Source organism: Eulemur rufifrons, chromosome 16, assembly GCF_041146395.1.
Source record: "Eulemur rufifrons isolate Redbay chromosome 16, OSU_ERuf_1, whole genome shotgun sequence".
Taxonomy (NCBI): Eukaryota; Metazoa; Chordata; class Mammalia; order Primates; family Lemuridae; genus Eulemur; species Eulemur rufifrons.
In genome coordinates this window covers 46,851,470-46,876,080 of record NC_090998.1, presented here as the reverse complement: position 1 = coordinate 46,876,080, position 24,611 = coordinate 46,851,470, and the positions used below count along the sequence as shown (strand labels likewise).

The window sequence follows — 24,611 nt, the reverse complement described above, 5'->3', positions numbered from 1 at the left end:
AAATTAGTGATGCAAAGTAAGCTTTAAAAAATGAAGATATTCATATATTTATACCAGAAAGTCAGTGTCAACAATACCATCTCAACTGGCTTGAGAGTAGAGAGTGAAAAAGTAAAAATAAACTAAAGTTGTTTTCTTTTTAACATTTATATGATGCCATGTAACTTTTTTGATAACTGGTTTTTTTTTTTTTTCTTCTTAAAATGAAATGTTTGGCCATTTTATAGCTAGTATTTCAACGCACAAGATGAAGTTTCTTTAAAATAGCATTGTTTATAAAAAGTAAACTCAAAGAAAACAATAAGACTTTTCTGCTGTTCATTTTTCTCATAGAGCTTTGCAACCCCAGAAGTGTTAAGAAAATAAACTGAAAACAAAATGACTTACCTACAGTGAATCCCATAGTGAGGTAAAGCTGCACTACACTGGCACTGAAAGAGGCCAAGATCATTCCTAAACAGCACAGCAAACCTCCCATTATCACCACTGGCCGGCTGCCATATTTATTTACCAAAACACTACTGATGGGACCTGAAATAGAGGGGAGATTGAGAAATATTCAGTTGCTGGGTCATTTATTTATTTATGCTTAACATTTGTTGATTTCAAAAGTCAAGAAAGCACATTTTAATGATCAAAGGAAAAATACTAGCTCATAATGGAATATAATAAGGACTTTTCAATATTTCACAAATGACCAGTTTGACAGGTTATTTTAAACCATCTATACAAAAACACATGAAATAACAAATTATAAGTGTTTAACATATAGTTTGTTATGACCATAACCATTCAAATTTTGATGGAAAGGTTTCAACAGAACACAGCTAAAATGTCCAAAATATCTTAATAAATGTAGATAAATTTATATAACAAAAATATAAGGATTATATAAATAACTTGTCCATTAAAATTTTATTTTCTAGAATAATGTGTATGTGTATATATATACACACATATATACCATTAATTATAGCTCAATTTTTTTATATTCAATGGTGATTTTTTTAACATGTAGCTACCATGGCCTATGTGTGCTTGAATGTGGCTATTTCTTGTGACTTGATTGGACAATGCTTAATCCCTCATATTTCAATTAAACATTTTAAGGTGCATTTGAAAAAGAAAATTATGAATCCTGATTTTTGGGTGAAAAATCTTCTGTTGACACATTCTTGTAAGGTATAAAAAGTAGCAGCATCAAAACTTACAGATCTGGCTTGTGGGCCTGTCCACAGGTCCCCCAATTTTAATCCCTGACAGTGCCAGGAAGAAGCGTTCTGGTCCTGAGTTGCCTATGGGGTGTTCAAGCGGGTGTGATGTCTCCTCCACTTTGGGGTATGCCCTGCTTTGATGAAGCACCCAGGCAAGCAGCACCAAGAAGGGCCAGAGGGCAGGGAGTTCATAGTCTGAGTACCCTTTGGTCCACTGTAAGTCTTTAAGACGAAAGGTGTGAACCCCACTCTTTGTGGAAAGCTTGGTGTTATGTGTGCACCAACAGAGGGGAAACAGTCTCTTTTGGGATCCCCAACTCAATCATCCATCTCAGCAGCAGCAGGTGGAGGAGGGGAAGAGGAGGAAAAGGGTCTGAATGGAGGACAGCTAGCATACTGGTTGTCTTTGTCCATCTCTCTGGAAGGCAGCCCACTCAGAATGTGTCACACAGATCACCAGGGACCCACCAGCCCATGTGGCTCCTGCAATCTGGGTCAGAGTTGGGAAATGTTTGTGTGGGAAAAAGCAAGATGAAAACTGAGGGGCTGAAGTTCCCTGGGGGAGGACAAAGGCACACAGTGAATGGAGAAGCAATATCGTGGCTGCCATCTTGGGTCAGGTCTGTGGTTATGGGAAGCAACCCTGAGGGCGCCGGCAGTCTGGTGCTTTTTCCCCAAGAAGCTCGCAGTTCACTGACAGCAGCAGCTTTTGGGCACATGAGGGTAGAAAGACTCCACCTGCTGATTTCCAGAGGTGTGAGAGAAGGAGAAACAAAATCCCCACCTATCCTTTTCACCAGGCTCCATTTTATACACGAAGGGAACCAGTCTAAGGATGAAGCTGATGAGGGAGATGAGGGGGAGGCACAAATACCTGGTTTCAGATGATAGTAAATATTATAAAACTCCTGAATCAACTAACTTTAGGGTCTACCCTACCTCTCAATTCATAAGAGATAATGCTCTCATAATCTTACACATGATAATAAATGTGCATATTGTTTAAACTAAAAGAAATTTCATTTGTTTCTTATACAGAAAATATTCTAATATTAACTTTCAACAGTTATTGAGTTCTTATTGAATTACAAGTACTGTACTAAGTGGCTTACATTGATTATTTCATTTTATTCTCACTAAGACTATGTAAGATAGATAGCTGTATGCACATTCTACAGATTTGTAAATTAAATCTAGGAAAGGTTAAGTATCTATAATTGCCAAAATTATAGAGCCAGGATTTGAATTTAAGTCTTCCTGATTTCAAATCTTATATGCTTAAGATTATGGTAGGTCCAGCATAAAAATTCTTCATTTTCAAAGTTTAAAACTGGTACATAAGTGGAAAATTTCTTTATCAACTCTGTACATTTAAATACAATATCTGGATGTAGTAGTTTCTAAACATATTTAATGTGTTTAATAACATTTTTAAAGTTTTAATTTACTTAAGAGGAAAATCTATCTAGGCACATTTTATAATACTATAAATGAAAAAAATCAGTTCGTTCATTCATTCATCAAATATTTACTGAACATCTTTTCAGCTATGTGCAGGGCTTAGTTATGATGCCTACCTTCATGGAGTATGTATTTTGAGGGATTTATGTAACAGCTAAAACTGCAAAGTATGTCATGCAAGATAATGATGTCTCCTTTTCTCTTAGCATATTTCTCTAGTTTAGAGATAGTAAATTACTTCCAGGAATTTTAAATATGAATGCATTTAAATGACATGTTTTGTCAATACAACTTCTGCCAGTGTTTTCTTAAGTCCAAAAACATCAATGTAGAAAAACTATGTTTTAGTTTACAGGTAAATAGTTTACAAAGTTTGCCTTTTGTTCTGACTCCTCAGGAATTATTCTAACTTCTAGTTCTTTAGTACCAGCAGATTAAATTTCTCTTTGTATCACAACGTTGCTAATTATTGGTGAATCAGCATAGTGAGTCCTCGAGTAACTCGTATTCATATGTTCTTTCCCTCTGGTATATCAAGCATTGCTCCTTCTGCAGTCTACCATTACACACATTAAGTTCTGCAGGAGTGGATCCTTCTTTGTCAGAATAATTTCTCTGCATTGAATCATCTACTTTTTAAACAATTTACAGACACATGTGATTTCTTGTAGGTAGAAAGATTCTTTCTTAAACATCTAGTAAATGTAGTTCTAGTGACAAAACAAAACTAAAAAAGGGAAATTATGAAGGAAATTAACTGTGCAGGGATTTATACAGAGAGGAAAAACATACTGAAGAAAAGGAAATCTCCAAAATGTATTTTTATCTATTGGTAAAGGTACTAATGAAGCTGTAGCCCAAATATATAATTCATTCCCCTTCCTTGCTTTTAGTATATCCTAAATGACCTCTAGAGAAATTCATCTTGATAGATGCTTCTCCCCTTAACAGTTTGTCTTTTTGATTATGACATTCTCTGTAGATGCTTAATTGTTTTAAACCTCTTCATACATTTTCATCAGCTTTCTTTAGGATAATTTTCCTTGCCTTTAATTCCTCTTTTTACTACGGAATATTCTTTTTATTTTCCCACTTTCACAATAATTTTTCACTTTCGTCCTAGGTAGACATTTGGGCACCCCTTTTCCTCTATGTCCTAAAATTAGCTGTAAACCAACTAATCAATAGCATAAAGTTACTGCATTTAACTACCGGCTGGAGGTTTTCTTGAGGTTTAAGCCAGCGTTTTCTTGCTTCTTGAAAGAACTATAAGACTGAGTGAAAATGACGGTGGCAACTGAAAGTGGTGACTGCATTCTATCCTTAGGAAACTTGCCCTTCATTTCTTTCTGTAGGAAAGAGCAGAACCCTTCACTGTATGTCTGGATTTTTTTTTTGGGGGGGGGGGTGCTGATTTTTTAATAACTATCTACAAGAAACCCTAGCGAGCCCATTATTCCTAGACTAAACCAGAACCAAGAGTGAAAAAATGGGAAGGTTCCGGCAGTTGTCCAGCACACCGTGTGAAAATTTGTTCTTCCTTACACCATGTTTGCAAACACACTGAGTAAGGTTGCTCATAACGCTCCAAGGTACAGCAAGGTCTATACCTACTGCATTAGAATTTTTGGAGATGGGAACCAGAAACCTGCTTTTAAAAAAGATCAGTATCCTTTTGCACAAAATGTTAAATTCCCTGGGGGTTAAGCTTTATGCTCCTAGTCTTTCTCCTGTGACCAGTCATTAGCATTTTCTTCTTCTGAGGAAAAGCTGTGCTGGGGGTCAGTACTATCACCAGCTATAGATGCTCAGTAAGATGAAGAGTCAAAGCCAGTGGCAAGTAAAAAGGTTGAAATGCCAGAAAAGGGCAGGATGAATGCCAAAACACCATCTATATTTTGGTAACAGGGGCAGAGAGTTGGCCTATGTCAGAATTTGGAGCTGGTAAATAAGATTTTAAAAAATCCAATAGGCCGGGCGCGGTGGCTCACGCCTGTAATCCTAGCACTCTGGGAGGCCGAGGCGGGTGGATCGCTCAAGGTCAGGAGTTCGAGACCAGCCTGAGCAAGAGCGAGACCCCGTCTCTACTAAAAATAGAAAGAAATTATATGGACAACTAAAAAATATATATAGAAAAATTAGCCGGGCATAGTGGCGCATGCCTGTAGTCCCAGCTACTCGGGAGGCTGAGGCAGGAGGATCGCTTGAGCCCAGGAGTTTGAGGTTGCTGTGAGCTAAGCTGACGCCACGGCACTCACTCTAGCCTGGGCAACAAAGTGAGACTCTGTCTCAAAAAAAAAAAAAAAAAAAAAAAAAAAAAAAATCCAATAGAATAATTGTGGGAAACGTGTAGGTCATTCCACTTTTAAAAACCTACAGGGTCAATTAAGAAGATAAGGAGGATATGGGTGTGGACACAGCCCAGAGTAATACTTTCAGAGATTTATTTGAGCCATTGCATTTTTGATAGGGATATGATATCCATTTTGACTTGTACCGCTTTTCTGCCTTTGAAAAGTAGAGCTAAACAAGTCAGGTATCTATCATCAGAACTAATGGCCAAAATGGTGACAATGTTTGAGAAGTAATTTAATTTCCCAATTTGATGAAATTGGGAGTTTTCAAAGCAAAAGTCTTCTTATCATTGACTTACCTCATTTTACACAAATGATAATAATCTAGCTTGAATGCATTCTTTGTCCTGTTGCCAATAGTAAGCTGTACCACCCAGATTTCTGACAATGTCACCAGTTACGCATTAGAACTGCTTTAGCCAACTGATGTTGACTAATATTTAATCCCCTAAGGTCTAGTAAGAAATCGTAATTAAATAATTGAAATTCATTATCATCTATCATGTTGGGGAGAGCCTATTTCCAAGCTGCTCAATCATCCTATAGTTCTTTAAATCAAGTCACTTAAATTATTTGCAACAGCTATTTTATTTATTTATTGTTTTTCAAAATCTCTTTAAATATCCAAGCCTTCCCTTTCCCTGTTCTCCCATCACTCAGCAACTGACTTTCCCAAACTACTTGTTTGGAGAACACAGAAGGCATTAGGCATGAACTATTTCAACCTCCAATGACCAAACTCACAAACATTCTTACATCCTACCAATTCAGCAGATATTAAGAAGACTGAAGATTAAGTATTCTGCAATATTTAACACCGTAATTTTAGTTTTCAATTTACCTAAATTCCTCAGTTCATATTTATGGTTGCATTTCATAATCTTTCACACATATGGTTTGAAGAATTATTAATATGTTTTTGTTAGTAAAAGGTAGACTACCTTTGAAATCTTATAGTTCTTACTTTATGGATAAAATTATTTATTCATTGGCAGAAAGATTTCATTCTTATGATAGTGTGATCCAGACTGCTAAAGTGATTCTCCTGAAAATCAAAACCTGAAACCACCCAAATCAAATATGGTAGATGTGTTAAGCAAAATACTTTATACAAGATACCTGCCTTGGAACTAATGTGAATGCATGTAAGTGTATAAGTGTAATATTAAATATCTCTGTGATAAAGCACTAGGAGGAGGCACAGCCAAGAGCTCTTTATGGTTGTAATTTGACATAAATCTCATAAACAAATAATGAACTTAAATATAAGAACAGTGATCATTATCTCATACTGAAGAGGAAAAATTTATGGGTTTCTAGAATCCATGAATTCTTTGTGAATATACTCTAGTTTAGAGCAATGACTTACAGGACACAAGCTGGGATATTAAACCATTGGAGAACCAAGGAGCCATTCCATCTGTTGGGTTAGTACATGAGTTGGCAGGCTAGAAATAGAATCATAGCTCAAGCATCAGTCAATTCTGCTATTCTGCCAGGGCCAGGAACAATGGTTCAGAGATAGAGAAAATCTTGTGACAGGGACAAGGCTAGAGTGAGGACAAAGATAAGAAGTTCAAGTCACCCCACAAAAGTTCAGTCTCTTCACATGAAAGCAATGGCATTGGAAAACCTAAGAAAAGTCTCGATTTACCCAGTTACTCAAGAAGACAGCGGCGCACTTTTCATCCCAGCCAAAGCAAGTAAGGACCATCAACAGTTGTTAGTAATCAAATGCCTAAGAGGACACAGTTTAAAGTAAAATTATTTTATGATGTTACAAGAGGAAAGAGGTTTTAGAGATTGAATGGATTATTTTAAAAGGTCCACTACTAAGCACAAATCATTTCAAAGAACTTTAATAAATTGGTCTGAAATTCCTCTTTCTCAAGGCAATCAAAACACTGGCATTTTAATTCATTATAAAACTTTGATATTAACTTGCTAATGATTTCATAGGATAATGAGTAGCCTCTTTATTATTATTCTCTAAGCTTTTAGGTATGTATCAAAACTCTTTCAAAGAAGTTAACCCAGTGGAGAGAATTAGGTAGAAGAGGCTTCATGAGCTGGATATTTCATTTGGTGAACGTGAAGCTGAAATGTGCTTCACGCCTCATTTGTTGCCCCTCCTCCATCTGTAATTGTGCCTCACAGCACAAGCACAGATACTGAGTCTTAGGCTGGGTGGAGATTGTGTCAGTGACTCTCCGTTAAAATGCTATGGGATGATATCCAGTCTCCATCTGAGGGGAAGTGGAGTCAGAGATAAACCCAGGGCTTACTTAGGACAAGCAGGCAGAGGACTTGTTCACTAAAAGAGGCTGAGGATGTAGACAGCACCGGACAGAAAGTATCATTCATGTAAAAGCAGTTCCAGGGGGCTCAGTGGGAAGGATTGGGAGGCATGTCAATGTGGGACTAGAAATCACTGGAGAGACATTGATCAGCACACAGAGGTAGGGATGCATGAGGAGGACAGATGATCAGAGGATCTGTGTAGTTAGTACCAAAGGCTAGACAAAGATGAGTGGTCTTCATTTTTAGGCAGAAGTAGGCAGTAAGATCTAAAGAGGCTGGTCATCTGTGGTCAAAGGTTATTCTGTTAAGGTCCCAAAGTGGTGGTGCACAGTCTGCTGTTTCGAAGGGGTTATTTATCTGCAGTGGTGGGAACCGCAGCATCAGTAGCAACTTATAGTGCAAATAGAGACCAATTGTAGTCTCCTGGACCAAGCCAGTCTTGAAGTGATGCCTGACCAGAAGTTTGGGGAGAAAATTAGTTCACTACAAGACCTCAGCCTTCAGTGGACCGTAGTGGCTGCTGGAGTTAGACATTTGGGTATGGTATTGGAAATTATCTTTTAGAAGTACTGGTTTTTGTGTTTGTTTGTTTGTTTGGTAGTGGTGTGCATTTAATGCATTTCATTCAAACCTATTGTATATTATATTACTCTGTGTTGATGAAATCTCTGCTTCCAGATAAACAATTTGGCTTAACATCTTATGCTTTTGTTTCCACTGTGCTTTATGCATATATTGTTTCTGCTCATATTTTGTTCTTCTTTTAATATCCAGCTCAAACTCAACCCTTTCCATGATGGTTCTGCTGTTGGATCCTTGTTCTCAGATTTCCAACCACTGACACCATCTATTCTCAGATGTGGAAATAAATCCCTTGCTGCTTTACAGCATCTCACCAACTCTTGCCCTGAATTATCATTAAAACCATACATTAAAATATATTTTCCTATCAGAATCTTATTATCTGAAGTAGATGATCATCTCCTTAAAGCATGATTCTGCTTCCCTTTTTTTTCCTATAATACCAGTCATGTTTACATCTGACAAGGGTTATTTGAGAGTTTAATTTTATTCTAATGTTGGTGAGTATTTAAATATATGGCAATAACCATAACATAAAATTTATATTACTCAGAAAATTTTCATGATAAATATGTAAAAAAAAAAAAAAAACCAAAATCCATGGAAATTGCATGTTAAATTTACATTTAAATATAATGTAAAAACAGTAGGGCCATGGTTTTTCATTTAAAAACACCCCCATGGTTACCCATGATAAGGCACAGTGAAATGCATGATGTATTAGAAATGTCACACAGAATTGGTAGACTTCTGATCTGAATCCACTTTAGTACAGACTTTTTTCCTTTTTTTCCTCTTGAAATGGGCATATTTTCCCATCTGACATCAAGAAATAAAACCCACCACAAACAGAACTCTTATTCCCCATAAACTGATGTAAAGCGGCTTACTACTAATGGCTGCAATGCATCATAAATTCAAAATAAATTAGTGGCCATTAAGCCACAGGCTCCCCATCATTTGTATTAAAAATGATGCTAAGACATAAAGCATTACTGGAACCACCTTTCATCTGAAGAGTGATATTGATATGCTTCAGCCAGAGCACATTAAAATGATTCAATGAAATACACCAACTTCAGGAAAGATATAGCATGTTATGCTTGTGGTGAGAATAATATTGACGTTTCCTAGGAGCAAAAAACATTTTCCTCCAATATAAAAACTATGTCTTTGAGGTAGAAGTTAAATATGTTCCAAATCAAAATGACTTTTCAGGAACCTAATAGTAGTATACTGTTTATACCTTAGCTGTCTGCCACCTAAATCACAAAGCACAAAGGGAGTGTTCCAAATATATTCATAAGCTATAAAAGACAATTTTGCTTTCATTTTTGTATCATGTTTTAAACTCTTTTCAAGATGATTTAGTTATATAGGAAATGCATTGGGCTTTATTGTTGGTGTCATAGAAAAGAAAACATCAAGCTGAATTTTAAGAAACCAGAGAATAATGCACGAATGTATGAATTTAGAGCTATGTGTGAGTTTTTTTTAAAACATCATTATAAACCTAATGAAAAAACTTTTTTCAATCTGTCATTTTTATAATTTTTATTTTGACTATAATATGTGAATAATATCTAGTTATATAAATATAAAAGAGAATGACAATGATCTAAACCATGAAAACTGCCAAATCCACTCAACTATATTCCCCTAGGGAATTTTAGGAATACTTGTGGTTCTAACCTGAATCTCCCACATTATTCTGTTGATTCCCTCTGTAGCCAGAAATTCTGGTTTGAACTGAGGCAACTCATACTAGTTGCACACTGAGGGTGTAAAGTTACCATTTAAATATGTTCCCTTACCTCCCAGAGCCCTTCTTAGATGTGTTGACAACTTCAGGGATTTTTTCCCCCTCCTCATATACCAGTAAGAATAAATTGCACTCTTTCAATAAAAACATTTTAAAAGTTATCTCTTATGTCAACTCTTATAGAAATCAGCTTTTCATCTCACATCCTCTCTTTTGGAAAATTGGTGTTGGCAAGAAGGGGATAAAGAGGTCTATAGCTGACTAGGCTAGAAGTCTAACTAGATCTAGCTCAAGAATGCAGTCAATTTAATGCAGTGAGAGGGGTGATGAATTAGACATGAAGGGAGGAGTCTGTATGGAATGTCCGTTCAACTTTTATGAAGTCCTTTATAAAGCAGTAGAAAAATAAGAATCTTGGGTATTTGGGAAAACTAAGTAATGTAGGAAGAAAGGAGTTAAAATTCTGTGAGAAAGGGAAAAGTGTGAAAATAAGCCAGTTAAAAGTCATGAACCAGGCCTCAGTGACATATGGTGATCTTCCTGTATAAAGCACCTTCTCATAATCTGGCTTTGGCTATTTAGTGCTAGGAACATCATTCATAAATCCTTGTTTTACAGTGGGCAAAACAGATTCTCAGATGGGTTCAAGGACTTGCCTGGAGCCACATGGCTCCTAGTGGGGGAATTGAAGTTGGACCCTGTGTCATTTTCCTTTGGGTGAAATCTTCATTATAAAATGTCACGGTGGCATGAAATAACTTTTGTTTATATTTTAGAAAAGTGCTCAGTCATTTTCAGAGCTCTTTCCCTTTTTTGGTGTGGGTCACATGACCTTCTTTGTTATAAGCACGTTCCAGATGAAGAAGTCTGAAGGCTCTGAGAGTTCAGGTGACTTGGCTGAGTCAGAAGGCTCACAAATAATGGAGTAAAGTCTGAAATTTGGTCTTTTTATTTTAATTCCAATGTTCTTACATAGCCGGTGAACTCAATGATTTGAAAAAGTAGAGAAAAACATTAATGGGACTTATATCTAGTACTCTAACCTACTACTAAACACTTCAAAGCAGTGAGCTTGGGGCTACCAAGCTTGCTTTCCTACAGACTAGTCCTGTGATCTTTCACCAGTCATTTAACCTTTTTGTACTTCAGTTCTATAATCTGGAAAATGATGATCATATCCTTCCCAAACTCATACATTTTTTAAAATTCCAATGAGGAAGTACATTTTAAAAGATGCTATATACTTTAAAATGCTACATAAATGAAAAATCTTACTGTCTCTGCCAATTAATTTATGATTTTCTGAGAAAGTCTTAAGGGTAGTTGCCTATTTGATTTATAAGTTTAGAATGCACATAAGAATAAAGAGGAAAAAGAGAATCATATTTAAGCTTGAATATTTTACATTTAATTTAATTTGCAGCATGCATTATTAACTATTTATAACATAAAGGGAATTAGGCCAAGCCAAAAAAAAAAAAAAAAGGTGATTGGCATAAACATAATTTGGACCTGTCCTGGCAGAAATTTAATAAACAAAAATATTTGCTTTAGATTACATTTTCATGATTATTTATTTTGTGGAGTGATAACTTTCCCCTACCCTTTTTGATTCTAATCTATTAACAGCACAAAGTTTTCAGTGGCTCTTGGGATGTACAGGGGAGGGCTGGATGAACACTGCTATAGATAGGCACAGGTGGTGAAAAGACTTGAGAGAAAGTCTCTCGAGAAGCATGAAACTTTCTTAAATTTATTAACAAGGTCATATTTTAGTGGAAGAGGATAGTACTAAACCATCTCGTTATGAAAAGCACATAACTTCAAAAGAGAGTTTCTGAGCATACAAATATCATTGGAAATCTGAATGGCTCTCAAAATAAACTAGGAAAAGAATAAGAATAATACACGGACTTTGCAAAGGTATTCAGGCAAAATGTCCTCTGTAACATGGCCACTACCTAGTCCTCTTTAGCTAAGTCATTCTCAATGTCTTTTGATGACTTCCTTTTTTATTAAATAATGTTGCTTTTTGCTTTATCAATATTTGTACTCAGCTGCAACTGTATAACAGTAACTTTAACAGATACTTATATGTTAGCACATAATCCACACTTACATAGTAACAGGGAATAGGAGAAATTTTGGAAATTCCAGTAGTTCATCATTCTAGGAGCTGTGTTGCCTGATTATTTCTAATCTTAGAGAGACCACTCTTTTAGAGCAGATATAAGACTATCATATGGATGGGAGTAAAAATTAAAAGTCCTTTTTACTAGAGGGTGCTGACAGAGATGTGTCTAAATAAGTGTCAGAGGATTTTTCCTTTTGAATTGGAAATCTCAAAGAACCCTGACAACAATGGCAAAATGTGGTAGCAATAACTGGTGTGGACACCTACAAGGTAAGGTTTCAGTAATTCCTGATAGATCCTGAACTAACGGTTGGGAAGAACCCTTGGTCTGACATTTCCCATAGGCAGTCTGATCATAACCGACCTCTGTGTAGACACTGAACAATCTTTTCGCAGATGTGAAAGCATGCAGGTCACTTGATACAACAAAAGGAGATGCTCAATAATTTTTAATAATTCAGAAGAATGAATGCCTTTCCAGATCTACTTTTAGCTTTTCTACAGAAGCAGATGACTGCCTAGCACTATCCAGGTATTAAAGTCAGCTAAGCTGTCAGCAAATCTCATTGTGCTATTTGAACACCGTGTTTAGCTTTCCTGAACTGTCATTCCATATTCAGATGCCTACTTTTAGCAGGCCAATTTTATGTGACAAATAACAACTTGTTCTGAGCCCACAGTTAAGGAAACTAATCTGTTTACAAGGTGAGGATCCATCTTGTTATGTAATCATTTTAAAATCCACAAAAGCATGTGATTAGTAAAATAACTATACCAGAATTCAGGGTATACCAGAAGAGGGTTGGGCTTCTTGTACAGAAAGGTGACTCATAAAGGATTTGTTTTATATAATGTCAATTAAAGGAGTAAAGGCTATAAAATTATAATCAAATGAGAGAAATGAAAATGTCAAACAAATAATGAAATGGGGATTAGAAAACATTTAATGAAGAGAGAAATGAGAGAGACAGAGACAGAGACAGAAAGAAAGAGGACGCTATTTTTCCAGACAAACTATTTTTTATTTTTTGTCACAGAAGATTTACATGAAGTAAGAAGTCAAAAGGAGATGATGTGAAAGGAGAAAGTAACACCCACCCAGGCAACTTGGTAATCAATATGGTGAATTATAATATGGATGGATTCCCTTGAGTTCTATGGATTATATGAAATTGTACATATTGTGTAGGCTTTAACAGTAAGCTCAGTATTAAGAATAAATGCCTACTGAAAAAGTACATAATTATAAACTTACTTATCTAAACCACAAATAAACACAAGTAATGAGAATGTGTTGAATATCCAGTGATTACACATATGGTACATAACTTTCACCTAGCCTAATAATAACTTTCACCACAAATAATCTGAAGTAGAAAAGTATTTTGCAATTCTTCATTGACAAAAATGAATCATAACATGAAAGTTGAGACAAATTGGAAAAACAATCTCAGATAGATATCTAAGTAGGATATTTGGTATGTCCTACCTATTTGATATTTCCCTATTTAAGAAGTTGATAAACTTTCAGAATTTCAAGGTTCCTATTTTCCTGTAATAGAAAAAGAAAAGTATGTCCCAACATAGAGAAATATGTGTCCTTTCATGGCAAAATACGGCTCAATATCATCCTCTAAGTCTCCCCGTGTGGCATTCATTATTTAACCATTGTTTGATGATAGGTTCTTAGTCTTGAAAGCTCAAATACTATTTTTGTCAGTAATCTGAGAGCAGTTCCATCTCTCAGGAACAAACTCATATCGATCATTTGCCATCCTATTCAAGACACTATCATTTATTGACAAATAATTCCATGTTGCCTAAAGAGCTGCACACAGCCAATGGGATCACACCCAGCTGTGCAGCTAAGAGGAGAACATGCACTGGCTGTCGCCATGGCTCTAAGGAAACAGAGGACTAGCCCTGAACAGGAGAGTTATGTCTGTTATGTCCAGGCTGCCTGAGCAAACCCACCACCCAATATTCAATCTTCTAAATTCTACCTTCTTATTGTGTGATGTTTTTTCATTTGTTTGTTTTGGTTTGGTTTTGGCATATTTGGCTTTTTTTGAGGGTCATGGCAGTTTCATAACAAAATTACTTCCCTTGATGCACTCTCAATTGTCTTATCCCCCATGCAAGTACTCCAAGGCCAGGAGATGGTGTAAATATTCTCCCTGCATTGATGGTCAAGTATAAATCTCTGTACAATCTTATTTGCAAGCATTGTATCACACACAATTCCTAACTTTTTTCAGATATGTAAGTAATGATTATTGAGTAGTGAGATTTTGGACAGTGTTTTAAGTCTTAGGACAGCAAGGTGAGGTGGAGCACAACCTGTAGCACCAAGCCAGCAACCTGACAGCCCAAAGATGGACAATCCAAGACTAGAAGTCATATTTCCTGGTCTCCAGTTATGTCCCCTTTTAATTTTCAATGTTATTTACTAACTTGCTCACAACTAAGAGTCATTATAATCTAATGAATCAGAAATTGGTCAATAAGGTTTTAGATGATATAATTCAGTATCCTAGGGCAGTAAGGGTAATAAGGTTATATTAAACAAACAAACAAACAAATCTGCCTGTCGTAGTGACTGAAATCAATGTGTCTTCCTCTCCCTTCCTTTTTTCCCCTATCCTTCATTTTTTTTCTAATTTTTTAAAGTGGAATAACTATTTAAAAGCCATATGCTTAATATATCTATCAATCTGCAACTAAATACTTTATTCTATATTTTCAAAGAGTTTAAAATATTGATTAAAAACACACACTTTGGCTAACTGAAAATATTCATTCTTTATCTTCCAAAGACCTTTCTTCAAAGGGTCTCAAGTCACTTTTATTTTTGGCATGAATGCCATTGGCATTCATGATTCTGTAGGATTCTGATAATCTGTAGGTCTAAGGAAACTCAAATTAGACACATCTATTCATTCCTCACTTTAACTGAGATAACTTTAAACATGGTCAGGGGACAAACGAGATTGAGACTAAAAGATGTTTCTGAAGTCTAACCATTGACTGATAATTTTGATCCCTTCCCCATATCCCAAACTTGTTTGGAATGAGTTAGTCCAGTGAATGGTCATCCTGTGGCCTGCTGAGACCACACGAAACACAATACCACAATTTTACTAACCTTTCTGGAAAGAAAGATGTTATATTTTGAACAGTGCCAAGTAAAATGTCAACACTCAAAAAATGAATTACAATAATAAGAACATGTAGGAGGCAGTTCAGGGATAAACAAGTGAAATGTCTAAAAGGCTAAGGGACTGATTTAAGAGGGATGATTAAGAGAACAAAAAATGAGTAGCTTGATCAAGCAATACTAACAAGGACGATGAAATAACTTCATAATTTTTGAAAGGCTTAAATATGTTGAAAAGTAAAAGTATTTTTTATTCGCCAAGATAATAATAAAACCACTATAGAGCTCATATTTCTTCAGAGCAATTTTTAAAATACATCTCACATATCCTGGAGTATAAATTAAGCAGTACAGAAATCATTTTAAATTTATAAAATATTATGTTTGTGGTAACACGATTTGGATAAGGAAAGTGACTTCTGTTGTAAGAATGCTATGTACCATTTTTAACAGGAAAAAATGGAGACTGACCTAACAAGGAAAAACATTCTGAAAGAGCAATGGAAGGCACCACAAAAGCCCAGAAGTCAGAAGCAGATGCCCTCATCCTACCAACCACTGCCACTAGCTCTGTATGGCCCTTGGAAACGTGAAACTTTCTTAATCTGTAAAGTAAAGCAGTAGAGGGAACTTTCTCTCACTTTGCAAAGACTTATAAATTCATATAATTATTGCACAAAGTGAGAAATATTTCTTTAAATAATATTATGTGGAGTAGAGCTGGAAGTGGAATCTAGCTGCTTAATGATAAATCATACCAGTAAGATTACACTAAGAACTCATCAGCACTATTTTATCTATTTAGTTATGAATATACACAAAGAATTATCCCCCGTATCTCTGTGACAAAATATGGATGTGTTCTGGAGGGAAAGCATTTCATTCAAAAATATTTTAGAGATATACCATTGTTCCTTGGCACTGGAGTATCAATAGCTATCATCATTTTCTTTAGCAATTTGTTATATGGCAGGCAGTATACTCCACTTTGTATAATTTATCTAATTTATTGGCATTTTCATGAACTAAAAATTTTCTCTTATAATCTTCATCTCACAGATAAAGCACTTATAGGAAACTTTGTTATTTTTATGCTCCTAAATGCAGAAATCCCATATACATTTTAACTTTAAAGACCTTATTATTAAAATTAAAAAACTCACCATTTATTTAAATATAGTTTTAATGAAAATATTCTGAGTGCCATCATTAACTAGTTAATAGTCCTCTGTAAAAATTAAGCACAGAGTCACTTTTACATCTTAAACCCTAGCCCTATTCTGTTGTGCAGCTTGGCAAACATCTCTGATATAAGTACCAAACTGGTTCCAGCAAGTCTACTAACAGTTCTTTCATATAAAGTATTTAATAAGACATATACATCAGATTAGCAAGTTCAGTTATTCTTTTTTATTATCTATAATCAATATTAAAACTTACAGACTAATTTATTTTCTTCTTTCCTTATAAATATATACACCTGAAAACTGGTATTGAACTATGACAATAAGGTTAGCTTTCAGAGGAGACACCTGATATGTTCGAGGGCTGGTGTGAATGCTGAAAAGTTGCCCTGCTTCATCACATTACCATTACTCTCTATTCCACTGTCACTTAATCCCCAGTGGTAGAGAAGAGAGGCACGCAAAAGCTGTATTCTGCTGAGGCTCTCATAGAAGCTGCTCTTGCACAGCCTTCAGGCTTTTCTGCTCTGAAGTTTCCTTCAAAATGTATCTGACTGCGTATGGAGATGGTGAGGTGTCTATAATATTAAAATCATATGTATATAAGAATTTGTATGTAATCAACATTATAGATACATATATATTTTTTATCTCCACCATTACATTTTTCACTTGGAGTTTTTTAACCTGCATTCCTGTTTAAGAATAAAAAAGGAGGATTTGTAAAATGTTCACTAACCATAAGCAGGAAAATACTCTTATATAAAAGGAAAAAAGCCAATGGAAATTTTAAAGAAAGTGATGCAAACAGGGGAACAACAGTTAAAAATAAGTAACTATTGTTTTGAAACTTTGTAATAGAAAGTAGTTGATGGATTTTCAGAACTTATAAAACCATTTTTTTGCATATTTATACTGTGATATAATATCACACAGTCATATTATGCAAGGCCTTATCCCTAAATACTCCACATTTCCACATTTTATGTTATGGAAAGGAATTAATTTTGAATGCGTTCTCTGTTGCATTTATATTAAAATGCCTACTCTTTCTAAACATTTCAAATTCCCTTTATCCTCCATGAAGTCTTTCCATTTTCCTTTCCATCAATTTTTCCTTTGACCATTAAGGCTGTCTTTTATTTTGTCTCTCTTCTCCCAAAGCAGATCATGTCTCTTTCTTTAAAATTATCACACAACTTTAATAATTTTCACTTCTCTTTCTTCCTAACTGGATGGAACTCCTTGTCACGGAACATGTCTTTTTCATCTTTGCACATCAATATCTAGCATAATTCCTGGCACATAGGAAGAGCTAAACATTTCTATTAAATGAAAGAAAAAATATCAATGAAAGAACTTGGATCCCAAGAAAGTAAGTGACTCCTGAAAAATCGAACTGTTTTTGAGTGGTATAGCCAGGACTACAACACAGTCTTTCAATGTCTTATGTGACCATTACTGCAATAATTTGATAATGATCCATTTGTTCATTTCTTCAAAAATATTTATAAAGTGCCTACTATGTCAGGGATACAACAGTGAACAAAACAAAAGAAAACAAAAATTCTCTGCTCTCCTATAAAGTTTATATTCCAGTGAGGGGTCGAAAGTTTACATTCTAAACATGCATTGTCCAACATAATAACCATTAGCCAGCTGAGGCTTTTTTAAATTTAAATTAATTAAAATGAAAATCAGCAAAAAATCAGTTCTTTCCTCCAACTTGCTTCATTTCAAGTGTTCAATAGCCACATGTGCCTGGTGGATAACACATATTGGACAATCAAATTTATAGAACATTTCTATTATCACAAAGTTCTGAAGGACAGTATCATTCTAAAAAAAAGTAAATGATAGTAATAAGTGCTTTGGAGGGGAAAATAATGCCAGGAAGTGGGTTAGAATTGTGTGGAAGTGGTGCTGAAATTTTATATAAGGTAGCTCTAGAAGTCCTCTATGGGAAGGTGATTTTTGAGTAAATATCTGAAAGAAGTAAAAGCATTTAAAAATCCAAAGGAAAGTCATTCCAGGTAAAGGGAAGACTGGGTACAAATCCTTGAGGTTAGAGCATGGCTGGTGTATTCTAAGAAAAGCAGGTAGGCAGCGTAGCTAGAGCACAGTGAGCAAGAGGGAGAATAATAGGAGACAAATTCAGGGAGGTAATGGAGGAGAGTAGATATTCAGAATGAGTTGGGAAAGCTTAGGTAAGTTTAGACATGACTGGACCTAGGTTACAACAGGATTTCATTGTCAGCTATATTCAGAAACAAGAATACCAAATCATAGGCTACATCAATAATTTGACCTGCAGATATTAGTGTCTTGGACCAGCTAATAGCATCAGAGGTAACGCAGTGAAAGGTGATCAAGCGTTGGATTTATTTAGAAGGTAGAACCAACCAATTGGCTAACTGAGAATTGAGGGAGGGGGTGGAGCGAGGGAAAGAGAGAAGTTTAACATGGCTCTAATGCTTTTGGCCTGATCAACAGGTTTGGAGGACAATTTTAGGAGATCAATTTTAGATATGTCAAGTTAGAGATACCAATTAGGCATCTGGGTGGGAATGTTAACAAGTAGCTTTATATACAGGTCTAGAGTTCAGAAGAGGTAGGGACTGTGTGTATAAATTTAGGAGGCATCAACCTATAAATAAGAGCTAAAATCACGAGAAAGTACAAGGTTACCTATAGAACAAATGCACAGAGAACAGGGATCTAAGAGCCAATCTTTCAATATTGAGAATTTAAGGGGAAAGGAAGAACCAAAAGTAAATGCTGAGAAGGTGTGGCTAATGGCATCAAAAGAAAAAGCAAAAGTGTAGTCTTTTACAAGTAAAAATCAAAAAAGTGTTTTGTGGAAGACAGAGTGATCTACTACTATATCAAATGCTCCTGAAAGGTCAAGTACAATGACGATTGAGAAATGACTACTACACTGGTAACACAGAAGTCATGAGAAAGCTTGGAAAAAGCAATTTCAGATGAGGGGTAAGAGAAAAATTCTGATTGGAGTAGGGGCAGAGAGAATGGAAAAAGAGAAATTAAAGCAACACTTTCAAGAAGTTTTGCTTCAAGGAAAGGACATAAATAGGGTTGTGGCTGACAGAAAATATAGGTCCAAAGAACATTTTTCACTTGCCTTGTTTTGTTTTTTCCCAGGTTGGAAGATAGAATGTCATGGCTTTATACTATGAAGATAGTCCAGTTGTGGGGGGAAATATTGCAAGTGAAGGAGAAAGAAGAAAGAATTTCAACCATAGCAATGTCCTTTAACAGGTGAGGAGGTAAGGGAGGAAGTGCATGAGTTGGCCTTAGCTAGGGTGCAGTTAGTACAGGAGGGAAGATAAAATATATAGGTCTGGATGTAAACAGGTAGGAGAATGTGGTAGTAGAAACATGTGACAGTTCTGATTACTTCAACTTTCTCAATGAAATTGTATCTAAGTTATCTTCTGGGATGAAGAATGAAGGAGGAATGATAGTGGATTTGAGGAATGAGGACAGAATGAGAAATAATCATCTCATAGAGTAAGAGAGCTGGACTGTGCTAAAGCAATAGAATACAGACTATGGTTACCAGACAGCATTAGGGCCCACTTGAGATTACTGATCATGAATTAAAGGAGACCAGGAAATCCTGCTGTACAGTTTATATTCACCTAATGGTTAACATTCAGACAAGGAGGTCAAGAGTTGGGGAGCCAGGAAATTGGAAGGGGAGGGGATTGAAGGATGATAATGATGATGATGATAATGATGATGACGATAATATTAATAGATACTATTTCATGAATTACCTTTTTTCCCAATACAACAAAATGTGTGCGTTGGAATCTCATTTTCCCCCATATTGTAAAGAAAGTACTAAAGTTTAGAGAGGATAGATAACATGCTTAAGGAAACATTTGCAACAGGACATTCCTACGTCTAGCTGACTTCAAAGTTTATACTTTTGTTCTCTATTTTATTTTAGCATTATATGAAGTTCACACTACCATGATTGGTCATTTTCAATAATAATAAGAGATGTATTTCTATTGGTATGGGAACTAATTATGCCTTCACAAGACTAAAATCTATTTCAAGAAAACATAAACCACATTCATGAGTGTGTACTAAAAAAGAAAAAAGAAAAATACCTAATAATAAATTTTACTTAACTGTAAATACATATGTAATAATAATGTAAGAAAATTCCAAACTGGGACAAATTTATTGTTCTTCGAATACTGTTTTCTTTTCACAGTGATAATAATAGATGGCAATAAATTGGAATACATGGCTGCTGCACATGGCAACAACCTAAAGAGATTAGAAAAGGAAAGGAAGAGGTACAGCAGTAAGAAATCTATATATTACTAAAACAGAAAAGTGAACAGGAACATGAGCTTTAAAGTCAGATAGACCTAATTATGAGTCTTGTTTCTAATATTTCCTTGAAAAATCAGCATTCTGTTTTATTAGTAGTAAATTCACAATAAAACAATGCCCTGTAAGGGTAAATTGATGAGAAATATATATTAAATACCTTCATTTCCACTTATATCCAGATCTATCACTCATGAATTTATCTAAATTTTGTTTTATTTTGTTACAAAATTTTGCTTATTTTTTTATTTTGATCATAAATTCTATAGGATTATTTTCTCTTATGTTATAAAATTGATCTTTTTCAGGCTTCTCTTGGATCCTACTTTTCTTTCTCTTTTCCCACTACAATTCCAATATTATAGAATTTAGTTAACACATCTATTCACATAATTCATACTATTCAGGATTTCATATTGTTTTATTATATCTCTTCTTAGATGTGACATTTCTACCAATTTGTAAAAACAAAATCTGTTTTGTCTGTCTTTCTACAAGAAATATTCTCTATTTCAAGAAAAAAAAAAACAATCTCACAAATACATGTTTCTGATGATTTTAGGTTCTCTGTCTTGAACTTTGTCTGGATGCATTATGTTATGGAGTATGGTACTCATTTTGTGCACATATTGTGATAAAGTCTATTTGAACACAGTATACACCTATTCACAGCAAAAGGTAGTAAAGTACCTTATAATGAGTTTTGTGACATCTGATAGCTTTTCTCAGTCTACTGCATTGAAAAAGACAAAAAATGGGGGGAAGGAAACTTAGAAGATGGAACATAAAGCCTGGACTAAATGTTAAAACATCTAATATAGAAAGCATCTAGAAGGATGGATAGCTGGGCACGAGCTTGTAGTCCCAGCTACTTGGGAGGCTGAGGCAGAAGGATCCCTGAGCCCAGCAGTTTGCAGTTGCAGTGAGCTGTGATTGTGTCACTGTACTCCAGCCTGGGTGACTGGGTGACAGTGTGAGACCTGATCTATAAATATATATATATACACACACACACACACACACACACACATATATATATATAAAGAAGATAGGTAAAAGGTGGCCAAAGTAAGAAAAAGATGAATCATTTTCCCCCCTTCCTTATTTCCGTAAGTCTTTTAGGTTGAAATCTAAGGCAAAATAAGCATTATCATATAATACTTTCTTTCCTTCTTAATCCATTTTTCCTAGTTTCCATGCTGCAGAAGCTGTCCATATCTTTTGATAATTTTGAATTTTCAAAACAGCTTAAACAAGCTCAATGCTAGAACATTACCTTAACATAAACCAGTTTAGATGGTAAGACATCTTTGCCAGATAGCCACATTGTTCTTTATTATCATATTTAATTATGGGAAATTAATCAATGGAGTCCATAAATATATATTATAAAAATAAGCCATGTACATTTTATGCATAAGGAATTGAAGTAGAAAGGTATTGAAGATCTTGCCAAAATTATTCAGTTTTTAAGGGGTAGCACTGGAATCTGAACTTAGCCAGTTCCTCTATGCTCTAAACTACTATTCTGCTATGTTAATGCCTCTCAAAAAAAAAAAAAAAAAAAAAGGTGAAAAAAATTGTTTTGTTTAAGAATTTAGGGAAAAAAACATCAGTTACACATCTCTGAAAGGTTTTGATATGTTTTGGAAAAAGAATTTATGTAGAGTATTCACTTAAAAGCAGTGATTAAGTATTCCAAAAGAATAAATTAAATAGCCAGTGGAAAAAGGAAGATCTCTTAGGAAAAACATCATAACAAATAAACAGTTATATCTGGAAGGTCATGAATATTACATAAGTATCAGTGAAGGTAAAACTAGTATTCGTACATTTAGCTAATTTAATTTGTGTCTTATTAAATTCATTCTATAGTAAATAAATATTTGTGACTTAGCTAAAGCAACAAAAACAAACTGTCAGAAACCAAACAGAAGTTCAGATACTTTGTAAGTTGTGTTTATCTGACTACTAGTACTGAGCAACCATCCTAAGGGAGAATAAATGCAGAAAATATAAGGGGGGAAAAGCATTTTTATTTTCAATTTTGTTTCTTCACAAATAGAATAAAATCTACATATAATAATTGTTCAACATTAACTGCTATTTCATTCAATAAACTTAAGAGAATAAAATCAGTGAAACAGACAAATTAAGAGTCACAAATATGAACTTAAAATATGAAATAAATAAAAACCTTTTCCTTTTCCTTTCACAGGCATATTTTGGAATGCTTATGGTGTACAGGGGCCAGGCTATTTTGTTAAGAAAAGCAGTTTCACAAGCATGGATGGATTGCCTCAAGCTTCTAGTTCAATTGTGTTTGATCTAATATGGGAGCCAACTCTAAGGAGCAGAGGTTATGCTGGCTTTGGAAAGTTTTATCCAGCTTCTAAAATATATCATGTTTGATTTAAGGAACACTGCTAAGTAATATTTTTGCTACAACATAACGGTACTTAATATTTCTTATGTGGAACAGCATTCATGAGAAAGGCTTATAGTTCATTTTATCCGAGTCATCTCATTAAATATGTTTTTCTTTACCTGAAAGTGCCAAATTAACTCTACATAGATATTTTACATATATTTTCAACTAATTGTGAAATACTCCTGGTGCCTAAAAGGCATTTGGAAGGTTAACTACAACCTCTGAGTGTTCAAAGACACTCTAAATGAGATTATTAAAATTCAACCCTTTGCATATTTCTGATAGAAGGGTGGGAAAAAAGATTGTCCTAAACAACAAAGGACTGAGAATAAAAAAGGAAGCTTTAAAAAGGTTTTCAGTATCCAGATTCATGTTGACTGTGTGTAAGATGATAGAAATCTGCAACATTGAGAAAGATCTGTTTCAACAGCAGTTTCCATAGCTCACTTCTTGCCCAAAAGTCAAATAAGCCACCATCTGTTGTTTGTGCTACATAGATTTCACAACTATCATTGCCAAGACACTTACCATTTCATCTTCCCACCAGTATCACCACAGTTTATACCAGTTGAGATAAAATCCCAAATGTTTCGAACTAACTGCATTTTTTCTCTTCTAATTATTATATTAAAATAGGACCAAAAAGATACTTTAAATGCTTTTGGTCTATAGATGATCCTTGTATTTCTATATCAATGTAAGTCATAGACATGAGCATTGGATTACCTAGTGGAAGACAGGAAAAATTAAAAGAAACTCCAAATCACCTGCATATACATAATGTTTCTCCTTTTGCTCCTCTTTGTTCACTATCCAGATTTCTTTCATATTAATATTTACGGATGCTCTTTACTCGTCATCTGAAGAGAAGAGATGAATCTGAAGTAGATCAGAGTTCTACTTATTGGCATTATTTCCTTTCAGCCTTCCAAGAATGCACACTCATTGCCTGGGGTGCTGAGAGTATATACAGGTTGCTTCCATTGGCTGCCTCTAATCCAATCATTGATTACATTAGAGGTAAGACGACAGCAGAACACGAGCCAACAGAATGCTGTAGTCATGCACAAAACATGCTAATCAGATTCATTCAAAGCTGTGGATCATCAGTTGTTCATCAATTTTCAAAAATCCATCAAAGCTCCCATAGAAGCTTCCCAAGGCTTGACACTTAATGCCCTCCTAGTAACTAGAAAGATTCTGAGTATAATTATTATTACTTTAATAGCTTAAGAAAGTGTTGTTCCTTTCAGAAGAACTTCAGCAAAATCCAGGGTAATAATCAATGCCCAGCCACAGAAATGGTAATGTAAATTAGCTTTGTGGTTGTGCAGGCAATAAATAAAACAATTGTAATAAAAACATTGGGTAATTACAAATATGTTTATACAGCACAGGAGATAGAGTAATTTTACCAGAGAAAGGCTATGGGTATGGTCAATGCTCATTATTTGCAGATTTTATATTTGCAAATTCATTTACTCACTAAAATTTATTTGTAACTTCAAAAATAAATACTCTCAGTTCTTTTGCACTCATTGTAGATATGTGCAGAGTGGGGAAAATTTTGAATTACTAGACATGCATGTTTCCAGCTGAGGTCGAACAAGGTGATGATCTGCGTTCTTGTTTCAACTCTCATACTGTAAACAAGTGTCTT

At 34.9% G+C, this 24,611-nt stretch overlaps 1 protein-coding gene across 6 annotated transcripts in view; it reads right to left on the bottom strand.

The window, feature by feature from the left end:
* The window catches only part of SLC16A7 (solute carrier family 16 member 7), a 92,611-nt gene that overhangs the window by 6,807 nt on the left and 61,193 nt on the right, over window positions 1-24,611 (bottom strand). For all 6 annotated transcript variants that reach the window (XM_069490068.1, XM_069490070.1, XM_069490071.1 and 3 more), the window contains one exon: window positions 388-531. In XM_069490068.1, the coding sequence (XP_069346169.1) occupies window positions 388-531 (144 nt within the window). The remainder of the gene's footprint in view (window positions 1-387; window positions 532-24,611) is intronic.